Source organism: Oncorhynchus mykiss, chromosome 19 (genome assembly GCF_013265735.2).
Source record: "Oncorhynchus mykiss isolate Arlee chromosome 19, USDA_OmykA_1.1, whole genome shotgun sequence".
NCBI lineage: Eukaryota > Metazoa > Chordata > Actinopteri > Salmoniformes > Salmonidae > Oncorhynchus > Oncorhynchus mykiss.
The window spans coordinates 8644947-8655796 of record NC_048583.1 but is presented as its reverse complement, the minus strand read 5'-3'; the positions used below and the strand labels follow the sequence as shown (position 1 = coordinate 8655796).

At 45.8% G+C, this 10850-nt stretch overlaps 1 protein-coding gene across 2 annotated transcripts; it reads left to right on the top strand.

Annotated features, from left to right (window-relative positions):
* The first annotated feature begins 314 nt into the window (after positions 1–314).
* On the top strand, positions 315–10208 carry LOC118936568. Of its 2 annotated transcripts, none has more exons than XM_036954146.1 (5): positions 315–1471; positions 2771–3168; positions 6089–6153; positions 6560–6717; positions 7000–10208. In XM_036954146.1, exons 1-5 carry the CDS (start codon positions 1228–1230, stop codon positions 9918–9920), a joined length of 3786 nt encoding a protein of 1261 aa, XP_036810041.1. In that variant the 5' UTR covers positions 315–1227; the 3' UTR covers positions 9921–10208. The 2 variants fall into 2 exon arrangements, with proteins under 2 accessions (XP_036810041.1, XP_036810040.1); XM_036954145.1 differs by lacking the exon at positions 315–1471 and adding an exon at positions 1510–2206.
* The last annotated feature ends 642 nt before the right edge of the window (positions 10209–10850 follow it).

The window sequence follows — 10850 nt, the reverse complement described above, 5'->3', positions numbered from 1 at the left end:
CGAAAAAGAAGTTCAGCTGGTGCCGAGCCAAACCGAACCAGTGCGCTCGTAAAGTCTCTTAAAAAAATACCTTCGTTTGAAAACCGAGAAGAATGCGGCAATAGTCATGTTTGTCCATTTTGAGACGCCGTAACCTGTACTTTCTCAAAATAGTCAGAAGTGATTCTAACATAACTCAATAAATCTGTCATTCATTTTGATGTTTTTGCGCAATTTTACATCTAACTAAGAGAGCAGTATATTATAGAGCAGTATTTTTAAATGAAAACTAGTTGTCTCCAGTTGGACGACAACAAAGACCTTATTGTAGAGTCCTACTGTTGACCAATCACGGAGGAAGGGGTGTACATACACTTCGGCTCTGAACTTCGCCTTGCCTCCAGAAAATGTTTTGTGTGCCCGAACATCCGATAAACCCTCGCCGACGTCCAAAACGTCAGAAAATGTCGTCATAATATATGCACGAACTTTTCCGAACTGTTTCGGCTGGGAAGCGCGTGGACGCCTTCGTTATTATTATTATTATAGGCTATGGTCAGCCGTGAAAATGGGTATTGTCTCTAAACCTGAAGTCAAAGCCGCAGTTTGGGTGCATTTTGGTTTTAAGCCAAACGGCAAAGGAGAGCCCCATACTCTTGATGAGACTGTTTACAGGTTATGTCGGATTGTTTGTGTCAAAAGTGGAAACACGAGTAATGTAAAACATCCTACTGTTTTTCTGAGTTTATATCGGCAATGGATACTACTTCTCTGAGCCATCATGTGAGTCTGCTCTGCTGTAAGTCATTTGCACTGGCATTGAAATCTACATTCAAATGTTGAATTCCTAACGTTTTAGAATTGTAGGCTTCGATGTGTTTTTCCCCAAGACTAAATTACCCAGTGTCGATTTCTCTCTCTCAATTTCACTCACTTCCATGCTGTGCATTTCGCATAGGCCAGTGGTATACCACGACGTTCTCTGTAGTTGTTTTCCTACATTTCCATGCAGCCCACCCATAGTACTCGATATTTCAATACTTGTATACATATTTTTCTCACTTTTTTAAGTGAGACTGCACATTTGGTGACACTTGCAAAATTGAGCCCGGTATATCGAGTGCACGCATGCCTCGACGGGGTAGGTTATTGGGCGGTCAGTAGAACGAGCGCACCCAAATTGAAAGACCAGCCCTCAACCGAGTGTAGGCTACTGCTACGCGTAGATTATAATGGTCGGTCGTGAGAATGGATCTTGTCTCTAAACCCAAAGTCAAATCCGCAATTTGGGTGCATTTTGGTTTTAAGCCAAACGAGAAAGGAGAGCCTCAGAATATTGATGAGGCGGTTTGCCGGTTATGCCGGAGGATTGTTTTTGTCAAAGGAGGAAACACGAGCAATCTAAGACATCACCTGCGACTACGACACCCTGATATATTTTCTGAGTTTATATCGGCAACGTCTGGGCATGGGTACTATTTTGAGCCATCAGGTGAGTCTACATTCAAGGTAGCCTACATTCAAACGTTTTTAGAATTGTAGCCTATGCTTTTTTGGGGACATAATATTGTCTATTTTTTTTCTTTCACTCGCTGTCATGCATGATATACAACTCAATACTTGAACATGATTTGCTAACGCACCAAAACGCCTGAATATGATTGGTCAACCAGAGATGTCAGTCAAACTCTGTCCTCGATGAGAAAGAAGAATCGGATATCGCCTTTAAGGGTCACTGATATCGTACACATTAACTTGTTGTTCGTCGGATATGTTGCTGAATTTGTTGGCAATTAAGTAACAATGTACAGACGCGGTATATTCTGTAAACATTCTAAATTGGTAATTATTGTGTGTAACTCGATAACCGTTTAGGATTTCATCATCGGGAGGCCTAATCTTTAGGCTATATCGTGGTATCCAGGTAAACCTATTTCACTGTGCTAACTAGCAAATTTGAGCTATTGAACGATGGATCTAGTCTCAAAGAAACGAGCTACATCCACAGTCTGGGTTCATTTTGGTGTAAAACCAAATGATAAAGGGGAGCCTGAAAATAAGGAGGAGGCCATTTGTCGGTTGTGCCGAAGGATAGTTCCGTGCAAAACTGGGAGCCCGACCAACCTGAGATCACATTTAAGGGCTCACCACCCTGATGTGTTTTATCAACTCATGTATGGTGATGGTGGTGTTGGAGCCTCCATTCGTCAATCATCAGAGACATCAGGTGTGTAATCAGCAAGTTATTTGCACCGTGTGTGTGTTGGGGATTGACAGGGACCTCACCATACGATATTATCACGATATATAGGTGCCAATACGATATGTATTGCGATTCGATATTGTGATTCAATGTCCAAACATATAACATTGCTCACTGTCTGCTTCAAAGGGGCAAGAGAGAGCCATGAACATGAGTTTTGATCAGTCACGGGAAGTCCTGTAAAAAAATAAGCGCTGATGTTGTTTTTGCTCATCATTTTTTAAAACATGGAGAACAAGCTATGAAGAAATAATACTGGAGTTTTGGTTCAGGTACAACTGACCAGCACAAAAAAATATTTATATATCGTCAAATAATATCTCTATGTAACTGTATATATCCCCCCCCCCCCCCCCCCCAATAGTGTGTGTGTGTAAGAGAGGGAAAGAGACTGCAGTCTGCTTGCTCATATTCTATTTCTGGGGGTAGAGAACAGAGGTGTCCTGCTGCCAGCCTGATTCCGGTGTGCATTTTCCTCCATCCACAGTCCAGACAACTTCTACTAATTTCCTCTCCACCTCTACCCAGGTTCAGAGCAGAGTCACCACTACAACAACGACAACGGCTCCCAAGGCAACTTCGGCAGTGGCCATGGTAACTTCGGCAGTGGCCATGGTAACTTCGGTGGTGGCCATGGTAACTTCGGTGGTGGCCACGGTACTGACAGATCGCTTCACTTCATCCCAGACATGGTGGTCTGCGGTGAGCCATGGTTGGAGGGCGGTGACCCCCGTGCGGTGGGTTCCATCCCCCCGTGCCTCAGCCTGCGGAGGTGGGGCAGTGGGCCTGTGCCTGGGGGGTCAGCAGAGGAGGAAGAGGCGGGGGTGTTTGCCAAGACCCTGTCACTGCATCAGGGGTGGACGTTTGGACCCTTCGTAGGAGAGTTGACCCGCGGCCCTCTGAGTTGCCTCAAATACGCCTGGGCTGTGAGTATGGACAGATGGATATTAGTCTGGGCTGTCAGTATGGACAGATGGATATTAGCCTGGGCTGTGAATATGGACAGGTGGATATTAGCCTGGGCTGTGAATATGGACAGGTGGATATTAGCCTGGGCTGTGAGTATGGACAGATGGATATTAGCCTGGGCTGTGAGTATGGACAGGTGGATATTAGCCTGGGCTGTGAGTATGGACAGGTGGATATTAGCCTGGGCTGTGAGTATGGACAGGTGGATATTAGCCTGGGCTGTCAGTATGGACAGGTGGATATTAGCCTGGGCTGTCAGTATGGACAGGTGGATATTAGCCTGGGCTGTCAGTATGGACAGGTGGATATTAGCCTGGGCTGTCAGTATGGACAGGTGGATATTAGCCTGGGCTGTCAGTATGGACAGGTGGATATTAGCCTGGGCTGTCAGTATGGACAGGTGGATATTAGCCTGGGCTGTCAGTATGGACAGGTGGATATTAGCCTGGGCTGTCAGTATGGACAGGTGGATATTAGCCTGGGCTGTCAGTATGGACAGGTGGATATTAGCCTGGGCTGTCAGTATGGACAGGTGGATATTAGCCTGGGCTGTCAGTATGGACAGGTGGATATTAGCCTGGGCTGTCAGTATGGACAGGTGGATATTAGCCTGATCCACCATCCTGACTAAATCGCGGTGTAACAGAATATTGTAGCGACCCTGGTTTATAAGCGCGGATATCGACTCTGCCACTTCAGCATGCTTTTGTGGCACAGTCGATGGCGCGCTGGGCGTCTGGCCAGAAGGTTGAGGGTTCGAGCCTTACTCCCTGCTGGTTTCATTACAATATGGAAGCTGTGTAACAGAGTATGTTCAGGGCCTTCAGAAAGTATTCATACCCTTAGATTTATTCCACATGTTGTTGTTATAGCCTGAAATCAAATAATACCCCATAATGACAAAATGAAACATGTTTTTAGACATTTTATCAATGTATTGAAAATGAAAGGGCGGCAGGGTAGCCTCGTGGTTAGAGCGTTGGACTAGTAACCGGAAGGTTCCAAGTTCAAACCCCCGAGCTGACAAGGTACAAATCTGTCGTTCTGCCCCTGAACAGTGTTCCTAGGCCGTCATTGAAAATGAGAATTTGTTCTTAACTGACTTGCCTAGTTAAATAAAGGTAAAAAGAGAAACATTTACACCCCTGAGTAGAAGCAAATTTGGCAGCGATTACAGCTATGAGTCGTTCTGGGTAAGTCTCTCTAAAAGCTTTCCACACATGAATTGTGCAACATTTGCCCATTATTCTTTTCAAAATTCTTCAAGCTCTGTGAAATGGTTTGTTGATCATTGCTAGACAACTATTTTCAGGTCTTGTCATACATTTTGCAGTTTGGGGGACATTAAAATGTTTTGCTCGTGTGGTTGGGTGTGTATGAACGTGGTTACACAGACCCACAAGCCACTGCGAACCCTCGTGATGACTTCCCTGCTATAAAATATGGAGAGTGGTACTCAGTAATGTGTTGTATTGAATTTGCCCCCAACGTGTTCAGGACTAAAAGTTAATTACTTTGCCACATTTTATGCAGTATTACTTTAGTGCCTTGTTGCAAACAGGATGAATGTTTTGGAATATTTTTATTCTGTACAGGCTTCATTTTCAGTCTGTCAATTAGGTTAGTATTGTGGAGTAACTACAATGTTGATCCATCCTCAGTGTTCTCCTATCACAGCCATTAAACTCTGTAACTGATTTTAAAGTTACCATTTGCCTCATGGTGAAATCCCTGAGCGGTTTCCTTCCTCTCTGGTAACTGAGTTAAGAAGTACGCTTGTATCTTTGTAGTGACTGGGTTGTATTGATACACCATCCAAAGGGTAATTAATAACTTCACTATGCTCAAAGGAATATTCAGTGTCTGTTGTTTTTATTTTAACCTATTTACCAATAGTTGCCCTTCGCGAGGCATTGGAAGATCTCCCTGGTCTTTGTGGTTGAATCTGTTTTGAAATTTACTGCTTGACTGAGGGACCTTACATATATTTATGTGTAGGGTATAGAGATGAGGTAGTCATTCAAAAATCCGGTTGAACACTTATTGCACACAGTGAGTCCATTCAGCTTATTATGTGACTTGTTTAGCACATTTGTACTCCTGAATTGGAGGCTTGTTTAGCACAGTTGTACTCCTGAATTGGAGGTTTGTTTAGCACAGTTGTACTCCTGAATTGGAGGCTTGTTTAGCACAGTTGTACTCCTGAATTGGAGGCTTGTTTAGCACAGTTGTACTCCTGAATTGGAGGCTTGCCATAAGGTTGAATAAATTCTTATTTACAATGACGGCCTACCGGGGAACAGTGGGTTAACTGCCTTGTTCAGGGGCAGAACGGCAGATTTTTACCTTGTCAGCTTGGGGATTCGATCCAGCAATCAAATGACGTTGGCGGCGGCTTATGGTAGAGAAATTAACATTCAATTATCTGGCAACAGCTCTGCTGGACATTCCAGCAGTCAGCATGCCAATTGCACGCTCCGTCACCTTGAGACATCTGTGGCATTGTATTGTCTGCACATTTTTGTGGCATTTTATTGTCCCCAGCACAAGCTGCACCTGTGTAATGATCATTTTTAGTTAGCTTCTTGATATGCCAGACCTGTCAGATGGATTATATTGGAAAAGGAGAAATGCTTGCTAACAGGGATGTAAACACATTTCTGCACACATTTTTTAGAAATAAGCTTTTTGTGAGTATGGAACATTTCTGAGATCTTTTATTTCAGCTCATGAAACATGGGACCAACACATGTTGCATTTACATTTTGTTCAGTATAGTCTTGATAAAGGCTGACCTATACACTGTAAACTACATGCAAATGTGGTCAGTTTGGTCTACAAATCAGCTAATAGTTGATTCTCTTCTCTTGTTCCCAGATCAAAGAAAATGATTCCTACTACTTCGTAGATGCCTCAGATGAAAACAAAGCAAACTGGATGAGGTGAGAAGTTAAGTTTGAAACAATGATGTCTGCATTTAGTCTTTCAGGTTGTCAGCGATCTGTTTAACCTTTTTCAATTTAAACACGTATTCCTGTAGTGGTCTTATTAGTTAACCCAGTGAATATAAGTCATTTAGTAATATATGTTTCTAATGTCTAAACAGACATCCCTACTTCATATGTCTCATATCTATGTGAATATCATCTTTAGTCAAGATATACATTTAGGGCTTGTTTCCAGGACACAGATTAAGCCTAGTCCTGGACTGAAAAGCAAGAAATGGAGATTCTCCATTGAGAATATTTTTTTGTCCAGGATTAGACTTCATCTGTGTCTGGGGAAACTGCTCCATGGGCTATGCAATGTTAATATCACTGCATTGTCATGCCTCTCATCCCTGTTCAGGTATGTAGCGTGTGCTGCCTGCGAGGAAGAACACAACATGACGGTGTTCCAGTACCGCGGTCAGATCTTCTACAGGGTCTCCCAGCCCATCCCTGAGGGGACAGAACTCAAGGTCTGGATTGGCCAGGAGTACGCTGCCATGCTGGGTCTAGGGATCGGTACGTTTGGTGATTGAGATGTCTAGCGCAACGGAATTAACGTTGTTCGGCGTTATTAACTGGTATAATATTATTTATTACTTGATAACAATTGGAGCTTCCTAGTATTCGTCCCATGTGATGGAAAAGTATGTTTTTGGTAATAATTATGGAATTACGCTGTTATCTTGTAGTAAAAGGGAACTGATCAGGGAGATGCTAAATAAAGCAGTGCCTATATTTTGACTCACACGAACACTGTTATTAAACACAATATTCTCTCTCTTACTGTCACTCTCACAGGTGAGAACATCAAGTGTGAATTCGGGGACAAGGAAATCTTACTGCGGATCTTCCGTGACATCCAGGTCGTGCCAGTGGGCGGAACTAGCAGTCTCCCAGACGCCAATGGCTCTTACAGCTGGTCAGACAACAGCCAATCAGGGAGCCCCCTGCCAGTCATCAGTGATGTCAGTAGCGGGTTACAGACTGATACCACTGACCCCACCCCTGTCCTCAACCCACCTCAAAACACCAATCAGACGGGACTGGCAACAACCGTGAAGTACGACTTTGTAAAGGGTGCTGAGATACTGTTGAGCCCCTCTCAGCCCAACAGCCCCGTATGGGAGTTCTTTGGGTTTGAGCCGGACCCCAACGGCCAGCCGCTGGACAAGGACAAAGTCATGTGCAAGCTGTGTGGTCAACAGGTGGACTACAGTGCTACTGTCACCCAGCTGGAGAACCACCTGGTCCAGATGCACCATATGAAGCGCCGGGACGTCATCAAGGACGGCAACAAGCCCTGGGTTTCGTCCTCGCGCTTCAGGCCTTACCCCACTACGGGCGGCAGAGCACCTCGTTCTAGCAGCCCCTCCACCCACAGAACCACCAACAGCAACTACAGTAATGAGGACTGGACTTGGAGTGGGAACGGCAGTTCAGCAGTGACCGATACTGTGACCGCGGTTTCCACCGCTACACCGGGACAGAGAAAGCTCTCTAACTTCCTGACCAATCAAACCACCACAGCCATCACTAACTTCCTCATCAAAGACTTGTTGCCCCCGGATACAGTGGAGGGGGAGGGCTTCAAGCAGCTGATCCAGACCCTGCTGCCGTCCTGCAAGGAGATTCCTTCAGCTTCTCTACTGGAGGAGGTGCTGAGGGACGTCCACACCGAGGGAAGAAAGACCTGGGCCAAGCTGCTGACCAACAGCACTGGGTTCAATGAGGAAGACACTTCCAAGCCTAATATTCCAGTTCAATTCAAACCCAGCTCCTCAACAAGAAAAGCTGCCCGTTTCCACTCACAGACCCAGAACCAAGTATCTCACCACGTAGCTGTTAGTGCTGACGTGTGGTGTCATGACTGGCAGGGAGACCAGGAGAGATACGCCACCCTGTGGGCCCATTTCATCAACGCTGACTTCACTTCCCATAACCTGGCTTTGGCCACGCAGCGTCTGGGTGAGATGGGAACTGGGGATATGGATCTGAGCGTGGTCGAGGCTACAGTGAGGTCCATGGCTCAGGAGTGGGACATCTCTCAGCCCAGTTTCATCCTGCTTGGGGGCGAAGAGATGGAAAAGACGAAGGTAGGTGCGAAGAAGAGAGAGAGAAGTGGAGAAGGGGTGGGTGGAGGTGCCCGTCACCACCACCCGAACTCCACCACATTCCTGGAGATGGAGGACTCCATATCCTCTGATGATCTCTCAGGTCTGGAACGAGCGATCGAACGAGCCAACTCCACCAGCGAGGAGTCCCACTCTCCACCCATACCCTGTTTCTTCACAGCTGTTCAGAGCTGCATAGAGGAAGTCATGAGTCATTCCATCATCTCAAAGACCCTCAGTGTATTCCAACACCTTCTCTACAGCCTCTTCTCCCTCCATGATAAAGACATGGTAACTCTTCACCCAGCCAGGAAACTGATCGTAGTCCTACAGAAGCAGGAGACGGCTGAGCTGAAGGCTTGGGCCTATGGGAAACCAGGCTGGAATGGGCTTTACAGTGTGGTTAAGACGCTCCTCCGCTATCAAAACATGATCTCTGAGACACTAAAACAAATAGACAGTGAGATCCAAACTGGACAAGACACAGGAAGTCCCACTGACTTGGATTCGGGGGCGACTGCCGCTTTGAAAACCGCTGACAAACATGACACAAACTCCACTTCCGCTGTCCGTGCTAAATCTGACACCACCGACAGCTCCAACTCATTGGTCCCTGTGCCCAAGCGATCTGACTGGAAGGTGTTGGAGGATCTCTCCTCCTTGCTGAAACCCCTAGAAGTGGCGTGCCATACCCTGGCCAAGGAACCGTTCCCCAGGCTCTCGCTGGTCAAGCCCATCCTCACCGGCCTGCTCGACCGACATTTCGCCCCCCACCCCCGCCATCGCAACGACTCCACTATCTTGAAGGAACTCAAAAAGAAGATAAGGTGGGGCCTTTCCCGCCGATACAACGACCCCCAGATCAACCAGGTATTGTGTGTAGCGTGCGCCCTCGACCCCCAGTTTCACGGCCTGGGCTTCATGGACGTCAGAGAGCAGGCGACCACCTTCGCCTGGCTGAAGAAAGAAGTGGTCCGGATCGTAGAGGTGGACCGGAGGAGGGCCGAGGCAGCGTCTCCAGGGGGCAGGAAGAGGAAGAAGAGGGGATCCTCCTCGACCACCTCATCAGGAGAGATGGAGGGAGACGTCCTGAGAAGAAGCAAAAGGCTGAAGGAGATCACCCCGGTCAGTTTCAAAGAGCGAACAGAGAGTGATTCAGACGAGGAAGCCACCGGTAGCTCTGTGAACGACGACAGTGAGAGTGATAACATGGAGCTGAAACTGGAGCCCACCTCCCAGCAGACTGGCATGGAGTTCCTTCTAGGGGACCTATTCAGCTCCCAGTCCCAGAACAAGCAGCCCTCAGTGGAAGAGACAGTGGACATTGAGCTGTCCGTCTTCAGAGCAGAGAAGGGGGCCACCCTGGGCGTGGAGCCTTTACAGTGGTGGAAGGCTAGATCAGGACAGCTCCCCCTGCTGGCCAAAGTGGCACGTGCCTACCTAGCTGCCCCGGCTGTCGCAGGCAGTGCCGTCCAGATGTTCCTGCAGGATGGAGGGGGGGTGACTCAGAGGAAGAGAACCAATATTCCTCCAGAGGGCCTTGACCAGATGCTGTTTCTGCACCATAACGGTCTGACCGCAACCACACAGGGTTACACAACGGTCTGAAAGGATGAACACAACTTGCTGACTGTCACTCAATACATAGATTTAATTATGGGTCTTCTCTCTCTCTCTCCAAGTTGATGAGATGGACTTTGTGAAGACTATCACTCAATCTCTGAAACTTAAAAGACTTAACCTTTCTTGGTTAAAATGTTGGACTGTTAAACATGTTACTGTTGTGTTTTCAGTGTGTAGATATAAACTAAATTCAGAGAGAAGTCCCTTTTCGGTTAGTGCCTTATCATTCTTTGAACCGTTAGCATAACTACTGTACACATGTGTTGTTTAAGTATTACAAAAAATGTTTTACTGAATGCATATACTGTTGTTTAAACTAGTTTACCGTCCGAAGTCTGGGACTCCTACTTCTGAACCTATTCATTTGTTTTAGGAAAACTCTAGATTTATATTTTTTACATTTCAGAATTGTATATATACACTACATATTTGGTTAACCAACAAGGTTGAATTTTCATAGTGTCTGTAGGATTAATTTAGTTCTCTGAGAATAACACTATATAAAATATATTGCAGCTGAAACAAACAAATGAAGATGTATTGGTACTGTGGAGGAAATCAGACTTAACATACAGTGCCTTGCGAAAGTATTCGGCCCCCTTGAACTTTGCGACCTTTTGCCACATTTCAGGCTTCAAACATAAATATATAAAACTATTTTTTTGTGAAGAATCAACAACAAGTGGGACACAATCATGAAGTGGAACGACATTTATTGGATATTTCAAACTTTTTTAACAAATCAAAAACTGAAAAATTGGGCGTGCAAAATTATTCAGCCCCTTTACTTTCAGTGCAGCAAACTCTCTCCAGAAGTTCAGTGAGGATCTCTGAATGATCCAATGTTGACCTAAATGACTAATGATGATAAATACAATCCACCTGTGTGTAATCAAGTCTCCGTATAAATACACC